General features: G+C 29.9%; 1 protein-coding gene across 2 annotated transcripts; it reads left to right on the plus strand.

Annotated features, from left to right (window-relative positions):
- Positions 1 to 14,068: 14,068 nt before the first annotated feature.
- On the plus strand, positions 14,069 to 17,712 carry LOC111026016 (photolyase 1). 2 transcript variants are annotated; one of them, XM_022303981.2, is made up of 9 exons: positions 14,069 to 14,557; positions 14,941 to 15,281; positions 15,364 to 15,604; positions 15,803 to 15,960; positions 16,046 to 16,082; positions 16,181 to 16,239; positions 16,782 to 16,863; positions 16,972 to 17,057; positions 17,344 to 17,521. In XM_022303981.2, the coding sequence occupies exons 1-9, from the start codon at positions 14,108 to 14,110 to the stop codon at positions 17,384 to 17,386; spliced, it is 1,497 nt and encodes a 498-aa protein (XP_022159673.1). In that variant the 5' UTR covers positions 14,069 to 14,107; the 3' UTR covers positions 17,387 to 17,521. The 2 variants fall into 2 exon arrangements, with proteins under 2 accessions (XP_022159673.1, XP_022159672.1); XM_022303980.2 differs by having other exon boundaries at positions 14,071 to 14,557; positions 16,986 to 17,057; positions 17,344 to 17,712.
- The last annotated feature ends 288 nt before the right edge of the window (positions 17,713 to 18,000 follow it).

The following is an 18,000-nucleotide window of genomic DNA, read 5'->3' on the forward strand; positions in this document are numbered from 1 at the left end:
TTTCTACCCTTTTGGTTAAAATATTAATAACTTTGGTTTAATATGGTAGGATATGAATTGCACATAATAACTTTGGAATTATTATATGAGTTCCATATAATAATTATTCAAAAAGAAAAAAAAAACAAAAAATAAAATGGCCACTTGCATATATAGGGAAAAAAAACTTACACCAATTAGATGATAAAAATGAAAAAGTTGACTATACCTTAAAAATGATAGTTCTCTGGAAATGATAAAATCTACTTATATATTTGATATTAGGTACATCAGTTATATTAATAATATACTAGACCTAAAATGAAATATAGCATTAATATACTGCAACAAAGAAACTTGAAAGGTTAATTAAACTAAAATTTTCAATTTGATAAGATTTATCTGTGATGTACCAACATGAAGTACATTGACCATATGTTTACCACGACTAATATAATTCATACTAGATATATCAGTTATATTTACTTAATATATTTGATATGTCAATAAGAAATTCTGCAATATTAGTTTAGCCAAAATTTTTAATATAAAGAAGATTTATCGATAATATACTTAAATATAAAGTGTATGAGTTATATAACTAATATACATAATAAAAGAAGTATTATCAACCCAGACAAAATCGAAATAATAGAAAAAGTTAAAAATTGATGAAAGATTTTTGTTTTCATATATTTAAAAAATCAAGAGGCTGTTGATATAAGTAGAACTATTTTTATCACCCATTTAAAATACCCAAAAGAAAATTTATGATTATGAGATGGAACAACCCATGAAAGAAACAGTGAAAAGGAGACAGAAGAATAAGTGGGTCTTTTTTTTTTTTCCACACCTTTTATGGTGAATGAGGAAGAGAGTAGAAAAGTAGAGAATAGAATAATCTAATAATAATAATCATAACATTAAAATACTATTTTGGTCTATATATTTTCAATTTTGATTCATCTTGATATTTGTACGTACAAATTGTTCATTCTAAACACGGTACGTTCAAGTTTAATTCATTTTAGTCCTTATCAATAACTTTTTAATATAAAGCTATAGTTACATGTTGATATTGTAATAGAAAAAATGAGATTAAAAATAAAATTAAAGACAAAAATGACCGGATTAAAGTAAATATTTAAAGTTGAAAATACATTTATGCATTTTAAAAGAATAGGATTTTGGCCTCATAATAATAATAATGAGTATTGTTATTGCATATAGTTTTAGGTGATTGGTTGGAGATTGTAATTACTGATTTTAGTGGACACACAAATTATTGTCGGCAAACCTCACTCTAATGCTGACTGCTCACCAACTCACCTTTATTTTCTAATTTCTTCTTTTTTTTTTCTTTTTTCTTTGTTTTAAATTTTATACCAGTATGGTATATATGGGTTTTGTCCAATTATCATTTTTCTTTTAAAAAAGAAAAAAATAAATAAAATTATATATCTGTTTGTTAAAGGGAAAAAAACAGAAAAGAAAATATAATGATTAGTATTGGACGACAGCCTCTCCTTTTACACAAGAATCTTTCCCCTTTCCAATGCTCCCCTAATTATACTCTCTCTTAATTAGCCCTAACTGTTATCATTAGCTTTCTTTGATTAAAAATGTTAACAATTATCTTTATAATTTTGTGTCCTTAATTCGTGCAATCTAAAATCATTGCTAGAGTTGAAGCCCCTTTTTTCTTTTTATCTTTTATTATGAAAACTTACAAAAATGTCTCTCCTTATTGACTTATTAACAAAGAGTGATATTTTCAGCTTCACAATTGTTTGAACTAAAAAAAAAAAATTAAAAAGAAAAAAATTCATAAACATCTGGTGTGTGAAGTTATCTATGAATACAATGTCATGAAAATCTATTTTTTACATCATTTATCGTATTTTAAAGAATTAGATTAGACTATCTTACTTTTGTCAGTTAAAAGACCAAATTTATGATTTTATATATATGTGATGTTAAGGATTCCGATAAAAGAAGAGACTTAACAATGGTTTATAATAGACATGGACTACTCCTCTCATTGTCAATTGGTTTTGAGATGGAACCCCATGAATAATGAATATTAATATGGTATCAGAGCCCACAAGCTCAAACGAGTATTCGGTCCAAAATGGGATCCGATCCAAGATTGGTGAACCCAAAAGAGGCACCATCTTGAGGGGGCATCTTAAGGATCAATGGCCAATTGGTTTTGAGATGGAACCTCATGAATATTAATATGTGATTTGCTAAACCCTTACTTTATTAAAATATAATGTTGTATAGTCAAATTCATTTTTAATAATAGTAGATAACTTGTAGTGTTGGTTTTTTTTTTACAATTCAGGGATGATGGCAATTATGTCCTATAAACTATAGGATTTGGATGTCAATCACTAGTCTTTTCCAAAAAAATTAAATTAAATTAAATTAAATAAAAAATAATTGAATTCACTAGTGATAGTTTAAATTACAAAATCTAGTTAAATTTTATTTAGTATATCTAAATCCAGCTAACCCCACTTGCAAAACAAATGAGAAATAAAAGGCAAGATATGATGAAATTACCAAAGAGCCCTTAATTTTAGAATATGAAAAACTAAATCAAATTCCACTTATAAGACAGCCAGTTCAACCACTTTTTTTTCTTGCCATTTAAACAAAAAGTTAGTAAAATATATATTTTAATGACTATTTTTAAAATTTATTTCCTTTTAATTTGTTTCTATGGATAACATATATTATTTTTTACGGAAGAAAAATGTTCTAGTAAGTAATAAAATCAAATGCATAAAATTTTAATAAGTTTAAAGTAGTTTTTTTAGTACAACATGTGGAGATAGGAACCAAACTCAAAAAAAAAAATGAAAGTACCAGAAAAAAAGTATATATACATTTTTTTGTCTTGACCAACTTTCTTTTAAATTAAGAATTCTTGACCTTTGAACTTAAATTTAACTTGCTTGAAGGGAATATATATATATACATTAATACATTTTTTTTATCAGTACACTAATAAATATTAAATGTTAACCATTTGTACTAAATAATGCAGAATTAAGTATATATATATATATATATAGACACACACACTCATTAATTGCATAAAATAAATAAGCATCAATTTTTAAGTACAACATAAAAATTTTAGATTTTATAAAAATAGCACAACTCAAATATAAAATATATTTAAGTAAAATCACATTTATGTTATACTTGACCAAAAAAAAAGTGTAACCATTTTTAGAATACATATTAAATTTATGATATTTAGAGATTTTTTTTAAGACAGGTTAGACGGTGATCTTATTAAAATTATGTCAACTTAATTGAGATGATTAGGTATATTTATTATTTAACAAATTTATAGTAGGGGTATATTTGGTAAGAAAGCTGATAAAATAGTATATTAGATGAGGAAGCTAAAATTGAAATAATGGGTCAAGGCACACAATTTTAGAAAAGTAAAACTTTTGGTGGGTTATTATGACCAAATTGTCCTCTATAGCAACCTAAAATGGTCAATGTTCGTCAGTTCCTTACTGGGTTTTTTCATTCACAAAACCATTTAAAGAAGTAGAGTAAAAGAAAGTGTATTTAATTTTGGGAAAAAATAGAGCATTCTCTTCTGTTCCTTCACATGCTCTTCAAAAATTTCCCTCATAAAATACCATTACTTTATAGAGCCATAACTAACCATACACAAAGTTTTGCTGCCAAAAATGTCCTTCCTCTTTCACCACTTTTTCTTTTTCTTGAATCTGCAACTTGGCTTTTGTTTTTATGTCCTTTATTTTGTCATCTTATTACTACTCTCAACTCTCAAATGGGCTTCTCAATTTTGATTTCCAGAAATCATTTATTCAATCCAATTTGGCTAAATTATGAAAAATACTTATCAATCTTGTCATTTATTTAAAAAATACTTCCATACCATCTTTGACGTATTATAAACATTTCAAAAATATCATTTGAACACATATCGGTTAACATTTTAAATAGGAAGTTAAATTGGAAAACATAGTTATTAATGTCTCAATTTTATTTAAAAAAATCTTTTTTTCGTCAAGAGAATTTGCTTCTCTATTGTCTTTCTAAAAATTTTGCCCCAAGGACTTGATTCATAATATTAGAGCAATGGATTTATATTCGCGGAAAAAGGAAAAAGATTTGAAAAGAAAAAAGAGGAAAAACAGAAGAAGGAGAAGAAGACAAGTGGTCAAATGGCAGAATGGGAAAAAAAATACAAAAGAAAAATAATAAAGTTGAAAAGGAAAAAAAATTAAAGAATAATAGTGTACAAATAAGAGCATCGGTATCCGAGGCACGTGTCACTATCATGGTGTTTATAAAGTGCTCAAGGGCGTACGGTGGGCCCCACCACCCAACTAATAATGATACGTGATTTATTTGGAATCATAATACTTGACCTACATATGGGTAATTATACGCTGCGCGACCCTACACCGTAGTCCCCACTCTCCCATCGCCACTCATCGACCCTTGACTGTTCGGTCAACCATATTTGACTTTTCTGGGCCCCACTGCGGGGCCACGTGTACGGCTCATACTCCTCTACAACTTAATCTAACCCTACTCTAGTAGCCGATAAAAAATAAAATCCTTTTTCTTTTCTATTTTTTTTGCTATAAAAAGACTTAATAATTTGGGGAAATTTTAGAAATATTCCTGTGAACCCACGTGCACGTTTTGCCAACTGTCGATTGTAATAATAAAGAAATAAAATCGACGAAATTAGGGGGGGAAAAAAGGATGAAAATTTCAATATTTTTAGTTATAAATTCTGGTCACGTGGTCCCCGTCAGCGCAGGAGGAGGAGGATAGATTCATGGGACGGGCAGATCTACTTCAGTCAAATGTCCGTACGGATGACGTCACGCCTCTATTGTTAGTGATGTCACTGTAGCTTTTCTAGACTTGTAGGGGCAAAATAGTCATCTTCGCTGTTCCAACTTTGACTCTACAGTTACTAATTTACGTCTGTTCAAACGTCCAGCTTCAATTATTTTGTTTCTCTTCAGTCTTCACTCGCGTATTTTTCTCAAATTTTGAATTTTTGTTTTGAAAACAAATAATGAATACTAGAATTTTGTAACGACTATGAGTACTTGAATTATTGAGGAGTGTTTCAATGATGGTTAGTACATTATTGATTTAGGTAATAATAAATTTTCCAACTTTTTTTCAATTCAATATATGAGAGGGAGAATTCGAACTCACGACTTCATGGTTGCGAGGTATCTTAACTCACTAAGTTATGTTTAGGTATACACAAATTTTTTAGTTAATAATCATATAAATGATCTAATTATTGTTCTAATGTGTTGCAAATTTGATATGTTGATCATTTAGATAATTTGTTTTTATTGGTTTTTAAGTGATTCATAGGTTATTATGTCATCTCACAAAGTTTAACTAAATAACGAGCTAACTAAGAAATCTCCTTTTTGTTACCAAACATCTCAATCAAAATTCGCCCTTCAAAAATTGTCAAAACATTTTACTCTTTCAGTCTCCTTCGACGTTGTGAGCATTCCCAATCAACAAACGGATTCTACATAAAAGAAGGCTGAACAATATAGGGAGTTGAGCAAGGAAGAACTTGAATAATCATTTTTGTTCATCTCATTTAATCAAAACAAGAATTTGGTTGAAATATATGCATGGTCAATTGTGTGGAGAGCTATAACTTCCTTCATGGACCTTTAAACCTTTAAAGTGTTCGTATAACTTTACAAGACTATCTAGTATACACCTATGGTAAGTTGAGAATTTTAAGATAACTATATTACCACTAGATATATAAATTTGAATATCTATATATAAAAAGAATATATTGAATTCTCAGAAAAGAAATATCACCGAAAAATAATTTGACATAAAAAATAATTCGATGTATTTAAAAAAGTTGCCAATCAAAATTTGATAATGCATAGGTATCGGGTACTAAAAACACTTTTTATCCTCGTTTAAAAAAATGATGAAAATCTTTCTCCTAAAAAAAGATATATATATATATATATATATATATATATATATATATATATATAGAGGTGGACAGTATGTTTGAATTGATAGCAAAAAAATCAGCTAAAAGGCATGTGGTTATGTTCGTATTATAGCCAACAATCTTAATGTCCAAGATATATCATTATCAATCTCTTCCTCTCCTTTTTCTTTACAACATATATTCTATTCCTTAAAATTCACAGTAAAATAAGATTAATTAAATACAGAAAAATAAATTGAAAAAAAAAGAATAAAGGAATCATTTTCTTTTCAAAACAGTAGAAAACAACTATGTCAAAAACCTTATCCAAATTGTTGGGTACCACACATTTTTTTCTTTATTGCTTTTGATAACGTAACATTTGGCTTCTAATTTCTCAATTATCTTTGCCCAATCACGAATTACTTATTTTATTAACGTAATAATTTAAATGTATTAGTATTAAATTGTATGCCAATTAGATTTTGGTAACAAGGGAGTTTACTGTGAAGACCCACTACACCAATCATCACTTTAACTGCTAATTATTCACTTTGAAACTTGTGCAATTTGAATTTTGAGCAAACAATTTAGTGGATATAAATTAATTGTTTTATTTTATTCTATACAAGGTTTCAATAGTTTAAAATTGGAGTGCTCGGGTAAAATTCAACATTACACATTACACGTGGACCAATCAGTTTAGTTCGGTGACATCTAAATAATTTATCCAATTAAAAGGAGAAAATCGACCTTCTCCTAAAACTAGATGAGCGCACACAGCAAGAGAATCACCCAAATTCTCTTGAACCAACTTTAGGCTCATCAGTTCATAACCTTTGAACCAATCATCTAAATAATTGACCACGCATATATTAATGATTTCAAAACTCAAATTGATTGATAACCCAAATGAATGGGCTTTTCAAATCAAAGGAATAAAATTGACTAAAGAGGTATAAAAAGACCCTTACATCATCATAATGTCTCATAGGTCTTCTCAAAGTCGTTGCTTATTTACTCAATCTTAATTTCTCGATCATTTTTTTTATTCTGTCATCTTTTAAGTACAACTAAAAAGACATATATCCTTATCAAAATGTTAAAAGTTCAAATTTTAACCCACATAAAAAAGGAAAAAGATCATTCCTATTCACCATCAAAATTTCCAATTAAAACCATCATGGGTGGCTCATTGGTCCAAACGGGCTAGGGTAATTAAGAGGGAAGAAATTCAAATCCCATGATGGTCACTTATACCTTAGGAACTAGTAATTTCTACTACACCAACATGGTTTGATTATATTTAATTAACCTTAAAATTATTAACACATAATTAATAAAAATTACTAAAATAATTCTTCCACACAATATAGAGATATTAGAATAAAATGTTCAAAAATTTAAAAACTAAAACATAAGTAGATAAATACATGTATGTGTATTTTATTGTTAAACTATGAATTCGACCTCAATAATTTAAATTTAGTTTTAATTTGGTTTGTAGTTTAATCAAGCCTCACAATATATAATAAGACTGAATTAAGAAAAGAAAAAAAAAGGTGAATGGAACTTGAATTAGAATTAAAATTAAATTGACACAAATAAATGATTTTAGCTCGACTTTAAGAAAAGAAAACTGCAGTGGTTAAGAGGCACGTGCGATGTCAAGTGGTCACGTGTTTACACCCGACACGGAGACAGTTGGGATCTCATGCGACAAGACTCATACGACTTTGCAGGTTGGTGTGCTTTGTCAATTGCCCTTTTTTTTTTCTCCTCTCTCTTTTTTTTCTTTGTTTTATATATTTATTTATTTTAAAATTAAATTCTCTTTTTCATGTGCCTAAATAAAATGCATTATTCTTAAAGAAACCTCCATTATTTCAGCTTTTACCTAAAACTTTACCTGCCTTCAGACAACAAACAAAATTATTGCCGATAACTTTTCGTGAATTTCTATCTTATGCATTATCGTCACCATTTTAATCCCTACTTGAAAAAAGACACGTTTTTGTTTGAGTTTTTACCCCCAAAAAATAGATAGAAAGCAAATAATCAAATTTATTCCGTTAAACCGACCAAAGTTAAATCAAACTATAAAGTTATAAAGTTGATTTAGAGTCTTCGACAAGATTGAATGACCAAACAAATTTAATCTAGAAGCCTTATATTAACCTTATATTGTAATGTCAAAACTTTAAATATCTTCAAGCTATTCGTTTTTCTATTGTAATTAAAATATAGGTTTATGATTAGTCGTCTAGAACTTTGTTTGCCTTTAAGGATTTTTGGATAACATGTGATATGTTGTTAACAAAATAATAACTTATTGTAAAAAAAGAAAAAAGCAAATTTAAATATTTTTTTTAATTACAATAATGATTTATTTGAAAAATGAACAATACAATAATAGAGATAAAATCTATCATTCTAAAAGATTAATAACATAAGAACGAAATTAAGAAGTATCTTAAATTATTTTATTCATTTAGTCCATTTAAAATTTACTAATATTGAGTTCTCCATGATAAAAGAACTTTAACTAGAGTATAATTTTAACCTTTTTGGAAAAGGAAAAAAAAAGATAGAGAGAGATTTTGGTAAAGAAAATTATTGTTGACTTCCATGTAAGCAACTTTTTGGTGATTGGTTCAAAGGAAAAGGTTTAAAAGCTTCCAATATTTGATTTTTTAAGAAAAGAAAAGGTAAAAACAAAGTCATAATTAATTGAGAGTAATTAGTATAGGAATGCGGGGTTTATGGTGTTGATTACTTTATTTAATTGATGTGTTGAAAATTGTGGCATACGTGGGGCATCTCAATTTATTTATTTATTTATTATTATCTTTTGCAAAGGGGCATCTCCATTTTGGCATAATTAGATTTGAGTACCCTAGCCTACCTTTCTGTTTTGAATTTTTAAACTAAATTTATTTTTCCCCCAACTTCATGACCCCTCAATTATTCATTTATTTATTTTGGGTCATTATACATCATTTATACATGTGCTCAATTGAATAATAAATACAAGTAATTAGTCTTTGGTGACCAAAACCCATTTTACCCTCTCCATTTAGATTGCCAAAGGACAAAAATAACCCTCCCTTTTTTGACCTAATTGATCCACTCCTGAAAAGTTGTCTCACTTTTTTATTATTTATTGAGAGGTAGTCCGTTTGGTGGGAATCTAAGATTTCCATTGAAAAATGTATTTATACTCTCACGTTTGTTTTGCAATAAAATATCTCAGTATTTCAAAATATTCAAGTATCCTAAGATGCCCCTAAGAGAGACATGGTTTTGGATACCTTTTTTGAAATATGGGTTTTGAGCATTTGCAAGACATTCTTTTCTTTTTCTTTTTTTCTTTTTTTTTTTATTTTTGTTCTTCATTTTTTTTATCCATATATATATATTTTTTATTTTATTATTTTATTATTTAAATAAATTAATGTACTCATTGACTAATAAATAACTTCATACAGTTAAGTATATTTATATATTACATTTTTATAAAATAAAAATCAATTAAACTATATAATATCTCCATTTATTTTTAATATTTGGAAGGAATTATTATTAATATTATTTGTTATATTAAATATATAAATTTTTAAAGCATAATTTTTTAAATGACCAACATAAATTTGATATTTTTCTTTTTTAAAAAATAATATGATAAATAAATTTCACCCAATACTTCATTTATATAACTTTTTTTTGGAAAAATATTAAAGTTGAAAACTGAATTTATATTTAATATTAACTAGTTTTTAAAAAATTTATATTAATTATGAATTAATTTATTCTACATAAAATAACATACAAAATTTTATATATACAGAATTAAAATAATAAAAACAAATCTATTATATAAATGTAAATATTAAATTAATGTGTATATATATATATATATATATATATTTTGTAAGAGCATTTTTTAAACATTATATAAATTTAAAATATTTCCAAAAATAAATTATACAAAACAAATATAGCTATCCAAATATTCATGTTTATCCAAATTCTGTTACAAAATTAAGCGTAGCTATTATCTAAAATTAAATTTTGGACATCTGAATAAGTCAGACATCTACATTCTAAAAAAAATCTCTAAAAGGTTAGATTCACTCATTTTAAAAAAGGATGACCCTCCACATTTACACGATATGATATTGCTTACTTTGGACATAACTTTCACGGATTTATTTTTGGTTTCACAAAAAATGTCTAATATGAGTGGAGATGTTGTCCCTCACTTATATATGTCTATCATCTTTCCCTTATTTAAACAATGTGAGACATGTTTAAAGAAAAAACTAGATGATATTACTATTATTATTATTATTTAGATTTTTCTATTTTCATTTATAGAGGGAGAGGATGGTCATTTCACATGGGGGTGCCCCTAATTTCTAAAAGGGGAGGGCGGCTATATGTCTTTAACACAATCTGATAATAAGATATGGTAGGTTACGACTTAAGGAGTAGTAGCTTAGCGCAAAAGCAATATATATATAATTGGATCCTTCAATTTTATTTTATTTTTTTTAACCAAAATTTCATATTAGAGAAACTCCACGTGTTTTTTAATACATTTCACGTGACATCATTTACTAAACATATTATTATCCTAAGTACAAAGTTCATAAACAACATGATGGGTAATTATCACTATTTCTTAAGGTGCAATCAAAACTCAATTCAAATAAAATTATATATCAATTATGAAATTCTTTAATATAAGAGCCATCCATCTTAAACTTCTCTACTGTGAATGTAAAAAGGATGCTCAAAACAGTGGTGATTCTGTTTGATTAACTATGCTTACTTAGTTAGTAGCATTAAATTATTGACTTTGTAAATGCAACAAATAATAAATGACCGGTTACATGATACATAATTGGAGTGGATTGAAAATAGTTGTTAAGACATCTATTTTCAATTAAAATGTCGTGATTTCGAATACTGATCACTATCACATGCATGTCATTGTAAAAAAATAGTTGTTAATAATATTTTTTTTGTCTACCTTCCATCAGAAAGATAAATTAAGTGTCTTATTCATTAGTAGGCTCACATAATTTTATGGATATAACGAATGAAATTTTTATTTTAAACACATTTTTACAATAATAAAAACTAAATGCTAAATTTTGTATTACGGCTTAGGAAAATGCATAATTTGAAAATTTTGTCCTATGAATTGGACTTAAAATCAATGGGCACATTCCTAAAGAAAAACTAAAGGGACTATCTCTAGAAAAGGTTAAAGTTGGTTAGATGAACATAGGGTTGTTAAGGCTCTTAAAGTTGCATCAATAATTGATGAGGAACCATAATGATTGAATAAAATTTATATGATATATGATACTTTATATGAAGGTCAAAGTTTTCAATATAGGGAAACAAATTGAATCTATGTATAGGGTTCTCATTTGGGCTTCATCATTTAGATCTACCAATTTCTTTTTTTTCTCTTCATTCTCTTCATGCTTGCAAATCACTTCCTTTATTTAAAAACTTGAATGATGTGTTTGATAATTAATAAATTTATTCTAAAAAAATTAAGCTTGTTTACTAGGAAAAAAATAAAGAAAGACTTTTGGGAACTCATTCTTTTCATCTTTACCATTTAATTAAGATTTGAAAAATATTTTTAAAAACAGGGTATTCATAAAATAAATATTTATTTTCAAATATAGTAGGTGTTTGATCCAAAATAAGACCAAGCTCGGAATCCGTGTAGGTCGGAGTGAATGGGATGACCTTCCTGAGTTCTCGAAGAACTTGCAAAACAAGATTAGCACTCCGACGAGCAAGTTAGCTCTTATTCGATCTAACTCAATGAATGCAAATGGACTCGCGTAGCTTGTACTGAGGGCAAGCGCCTCTATTTATAGATATTGGATCCGACAGGAATTTCGACATGGGGTTAACGGTCGTCCGACCGTCCGTAAAATACGGCATGTTGTCGGATTTCAGAGACATACCTTTGGATGCGATTTAGGTCGGCTTGAACCATATGCACAAGAACATAACGGAGGATTCCAGCTCAGTTCGTGCATGGTTTCCAACCCGAAAGGATTTGAGTAAATTGTTATATTCTAAATGAATTCTAATCCAAGTACCTTTTCGATGTTGACACGTGGCAGGTGAAAATCTACCTCCAACGACGAGTATGAAATTTTACAAAAAAAAAGAAGAAGAAGAAGCAGCATAATCTCAAACTCAAATGTAATAAAAAATACATTCAGAAAAGTCACTTATTACAAAAATATAAAATGAGGTTAAATAAAAAAGGTTGTGAGATTTTAAAAAATATATATTAAAATCACGCCATATGCTATGTAGGGTAATTTCTCTCTAAAAGGAGTGGATAAAAAACAAAGCAATCGTTAGTATTTAAAAAAAAAAACATAAAACTAAAACAAAATCATCATAAAATAAGACTATAATTTTCATTTGTTTCTAAAATTTGATTAAAATTTTAAAAAGTCAATTTTTTTTGTTTTCATGAAACCAATCAAAATTTATTTTTAATTGAACTAAATAAAAACAAATCACTAATAAACAAACTTTACTTTCAAATAAAAATCTTTTTTTTAAATGATAATTTCAATAGAGTGGAAAATTTGATAATTAATAAGGATTTTTTTAATATATTGTGTGGCTTTGATCAAGCCAAACATGCATGCATGTTATGTTAGTTGAGAGGGGAAAAAAAAAACCAATTGTGATTAGTTATTCGTGTGGATATGGAAACAAAAATATGAATAATTGTACAAAAAAAAGATATGAATAATTGATGTGGTTGAAAGGGTGAGGGTTGAACAAACAGCATTTTAGGATTTTGGATTTTGGAACATAACAAAGCATGTGATTCATTTTTCACAACATTAATTGCTTTTGACCCATTCTTCTTCATTTTTCACCCATTATATAATTATTAATTTGGGACCCTCTATCAATAATTATTTCTATGTATTAATAAGAGTGGTGTGGTTTGATTTAGTTCGACCTTTTATGTAAAGAAAAATTCTTCAAAATTGAATTTGGTTTGGTTTTCTCGAGTTTGAGCCCATGGCAGGGCATCGATTTATAACACATATTTTGAACTCAAATTTCAATTATACGTTCAAAATGTTAAATTGTTTTGAGAAAAACGTAACAAAAAGTTCTATTTTTTTAATCAATGGTGCGTTTGATTTTCCCCTTATAAAAACAATCAATATTCCAACACCATAATCATTCTCTTGAAAAAAAAATCATACTAAATTAACGGGGTATCTTAGAAAAATGATATATTTCAATTTGATTTAGTTTAGAATTTAAAGCATATAAATCGAATTAGACCCAAAGAAAAAAAGTTCATTTCACCCACCCTGCTATTATTGAATATATTATAAAAACCAAACCAAACCAAATCGATGGAGGTTTTTTTTTTTTTTTTTTTTGTATTCGTGAATGTTTGAGCAAGCTTACACACACCTCTCACCTCTCATTAATCTCACGGAATAACTATTTTACCCTACTACATTTGATTGCTAAGGAAACAACACTAATTCCTAGGTAGGTAACCATTATTACGAAGTTTTAACTCATTCATTTTAAGTTCTTTTTTACTTATCTAGACCCTTTTGGGCCAATGAGACAATACGTGATGATTAAAATCAATGGATTCTTGATTCGACTTTCTTATATTATTTTCTTAATTTATCTACATTCTTAGGTACGAGGATCTGTCATTTACATGAAAATAATTTATCATGTCCATCATTAAATATAAATTTAAAAAATATTCAAGTGATTACCACTCAATCCTTATCGTTTACTTATCACTTTTGAATTTTCAACCATTAAAAAGGGAAATGAAAAAAAAACAGAGAGATTTTTTTCTTTTTAATTATGTGCCGACGGTCCTAAGTCCTCAAGTATTGTTGGTAAATTGTGAACTCCGTCTTTTCTTATCGACTCTGAATTAAAAAGAAACTCAACCATAAAAACGTCCGCCAGACACGTGTCAGATTATGAAGACTCCACGTTTTTTCTTTCAAAACCACAAATTTTCACTGTTTCGTTTCCCTCCAATTTCCTTCTCTTTCCTCGGCCTCGATGATCGCCGGTTCGGAACTTCCGCGCTGTGGCTCAACTTCTCTCTGCCGCGCCTCCGCCCCATCTTCCCGTTCAAACTACCGGCGACTGAAACTGCTCTTCCAGTTCCCTTCCCTGTCCTTAATCCGGACAAAAATGGCCTCTACCCCCTCGAATTCTGTCCAGTCGGGTCGGATTAGGGTTTTGAAAGATGGAACCGGATGTCTTGACCGACCCGTGGGTCCAGTGGTGTACTGGATGTTCAGGGATCAACGGGTGAAGGACAATTGGGCGTTGATTCACGCCGTTGATGAGGCCAACAAAGCCAATGTTCCTGTTGCTGTAGCGTTCAATTTGTTCGATCGATTTTTGGGGGCAAAGTCTCGGCAATTAGGGTTTATGCTGAGGGGTCTGCAAAAACTGCAACATGATCTTGAAGAAACGCTTCAAATACCATTCTTCTTGTTCCAGGCGAGTTAATTTGCTGTAAATTCTTAGGTACTTGTGTTATTTGTTCTTGTTATCCCGTACTATAGAACCAGGGGAAAGCGTAAATATTAATTTAGTTTAAATTCTTAAGAGTACATTAGTGCAGCTGTTGGTGCTGTTACTGCATTTTAATGAAATGAATTAAGTGGGGGTTGTACATGCTAGTTCTTGGTTTTGGGTTTTATCTCCATTGCTTCAGTTTGTACCTTTGATTTCTTTGAAATTTTACTAGGAAGATGGGTTTATCATGTCTAGTTGGAGGTGCAACTAGGAGATGGCATTATTTAGTCAATTTTACTTTCCAGTATTGTGTTGGCAATGAAATGAAAGTATACACTCATAGTTTTCTGGTTTCGCATTCTTAGGGGGAAGCTGAACAGACTATACCAAATTTCATGAGAGAATGTAGGGCTTCACTTTTAGTTACTGACTTCTCACCCTTACGAGAAGTTCGGAAGTGTAAAGAGGAAATTTGTAAGAGGGTAGATGATTCAGTTAAAGTACATGAAGTTGATGCCCACAATGTGGTACCCATTTGGGCTGCATCCGAGAAATTGGAGTACAGTGCAAAAACTTTAAGGGGCAAGATAAATAAAAAGCTCCCGGAATACCTTATCGATTTCCCTGTTCTGCTCATTCCAACTAGAAAATGGCCTTCCACTGATAAGTTTATTGATTGGAATATCCTTATCACTGATGTCTTGAGGTCAGAGCATTATTATTATTATTATTATTAGTTTGCCTTCTATGACTTCAAATTTGTTTGAGTTGACATTTTGTGATACCAGGAAAGGAGCAGATGTTCCTGAAATTGAATGGTGTGAACCCGGGGAAAAGGCTGCCATGGAAGTATTGATGGGTAGTAAAGATGGGTTTTTGACTAAGAGGTTGAAGAGCTATGCAGTAGATAGGAACAATCCATTAAAACCTAGGGGCCTCTCCGGTCTCTCTCCATATTTGCATTTTGGCCAAATATCTGCACAACGTTGTGCCATAGAAGCACGTAATGTACAAAAACTCAATCCACAGGTAATGTAAAGGAAAATTTTGGTTGCTCTTTTTTGTTTTAATCAAATACTAATGCAGCAAATAACAGTATGGAAGTATTGATTTGATATTGCTTTTAATATTCTATCTTATGCGAATCAGTTTTTTGCACCTTTTTCAGCCATTAGTTTATTTTATCTGATTACTGCTGTATTTTTTCTTTGACATTGTATTTTGAAGGCAGTTGATGTGTTTCTTGAGGAGTTAATTGTTAGAAGGGAACTTGCTGACAATTACTGCTACTATCAACCGCGTTACGATTCTCTGCTTGGGGCTTGGGAATGGGCACGCAAAACCTTGATGGACCATGCATCCGATAAGCGAGAATATGTTTACACGTAGGTGGGCTTTTGCTGTAATTGGGATAGTTGGTGTTTAAACCCACTTGTAATTGGTGTTGAAATTATGCTGTTGAATTTTCAGGAGGGAGCAATTGGAGAAGGCGCAGACATCAGATCCAGTTAATATATGAACTGATAGAATTAATGTCTTTCCAGTATCCATTGCTTCTTTCATTCTTTGCGAAAACTCCTATAATTATCTGTTAACACTTTTCAGCTCTGGAATGCTTCTCAATTGGAGATGGTTTTCCATGGAAAGATGCATGGTTTTATGAGGTTAGTATTAATGCATTGATGATCAATTGGAGAAGTGTGTGGCTTTAGTTGTAGATTCCACTTTTTTTTTTTTGGTAAAGGGCTAAAGATCCTTCTTTGATGAATTCTTGTGCTCTAACACTTGTAGATTTTAACTATATTGGCTACTGTCAAAAAAGATAAGTGAAAATATATGGCTTATTGTATTTCTTCTCGTTAAACTTTCCAGGCACAGTTTACCTTTCACATTTTCTATCAGTATCGCCCTAAACTCGCTGGTGTATGTTTTATGATTTTTTAAACCTTTTGGTTTCCATACGGAGATTCTTTATTCACTTTTACATCATAACAGCAGATGATATAACAGTGAATTGTGTCAAGTTTATTTACAATTTCCGCTTGATAATATGATATTTCAATTGAAATTCAAACTATATATATCAAGCTCTGCAGCTTTAGCTTGAAATATTGGAGTTTTCTTTGTCTCTCTATCTCTCTTTCCCTTGACAATAATTTTCTGCTCTTAAAGTCCTGGAATGTCATAATAGAGTTCATATATTCAGGATGTACTGGGCCAAAAAAATTTTGGAGTGGACAAAAGGACCTGAGGAAGCCCTGGAAATTTGCATATACTTGAATGACAAGGTATGTTATTACTCTGATCTACACTTATGCTTGAATGAAAAGGTATCTTATTACTATGATCTACACTTATGTATGTTGGTTCTATTGCTGTGAAAATTCCTAATCAAGAACCGGAAATGCAGTATGAAATTGATGGGAGGGATCCAAACGGATATGTTGGTTGCATGTGGTCAATCTGTGGCGTTCACGACCAGGTTTATCATCATTCTCATTTATGATTACCTTCTCTTCTTGATAGATAATCCAAGTTGCTGTTATTTTCTCGCTTTTTCCTTCTTTTCTCCTAAGAATTTGCTTACGGAACAAATTACAAATAACATACGTGTCAAGTTTGCTTATTTTCATCAGTCATGCACATGTTGATATGCTTTTCGAAGTCAGTTTCTTTAGTGGCAACTTTGTTATTTTTTGAGTTCAATCATGGATATTTGATTTTATAGCATCAATTTTTGTATGTTTTCTCTTTTCTGGACATTTCAGGGTTGGAAAGAACGACCGATATTCGGGAAGATACGATACATGAACTTTGCTGGGTGCAAGAGAAAATTCGATGTTGATGGCTACATTGCCTACGTCAAGAGGCTTGTGGGTGGAATCAAGAAAAGAAAACCAGAGGAGGCCCTGCAGGATAGAAAGCCAAAGGAAATTCGTTGCTAGTTAATGTGAATTTCAGAGGCTGCAAAGCTTAGCGCAGTAATGATATAGTTTGATGAAGAGAAAAAGATCTTTGTTTTGCAGTACTATGACTCTCAAGCTCTGAACTTTGTAATTTGTAAGCCACATTTGTTTAAATCCACCAACTAACTTCATGAATTTGTTCGTAAATATAAATCTTTGATTGATCTGCCATGTCTGAAAACTAACTTCGCTGTTTTGCTGATGAATCCATTCTGCTGGGAAGAATAATTCCATCCATTTGCAACGCCTAATCAAGTAAACAGTACCAAGTCAATTTTCTTTCCATTTCCTCATTCCCCAACTTTTATGGGCTTTTTTTTTTTTTTTTTCCTGTTTTCGTTTCGTTGGTAACCATCAAGAGTGGAGCAAAGCGAAGGAGGGACACAGTTACCTCTTTTTCCTAAAAGCTAGTGTAAAATTTTGCCCCCTTATGAAACTTTCTAGCTCTACCCTTGCCTC

The sequence above is a fragment of the Momordica charantia genome (assembly GCF_013281855.1).
Source record: "Momordica charantia cultivar OHB3-1 chromosome 6 unlocalized genomic scaffold, Mcharantia_2.0 BLBB01000006.1, whole genome shotgun sequence".
In the NCBI taxonomy this organism is placed as follows: Eukaryota; Viridiplantae; Streptophyta; class Magnoliopsida; order Cucurbitales; family Cucurbitaceae; genus Momordica; species Momordica charantia.

Bases quoted from the DNA above. Each gene is read 5' to 3' on its own strand.
- LOC111026016 (XM_022303980.2), top strand. From the start codon at position 14,108: ATGATCGCCGGTTCGGAACTTCCGCGCTGTGGCTCAACTTCTCTCTGC. The intron at 15,282-15,363 runs GTCAGAGCATTA...TTGTGATACCAG, and splicing joins CTTATCACTGATGTCTTGAG to GAAAGGAGCAGATGTTCCTG. The intron at 16,864-16,985 runs GTATGTTATTAC...CCGGAAATGCAG, and splicing joins GCATATACTTGAATGACAAG to TATGAAATTGATGGGAGGGA.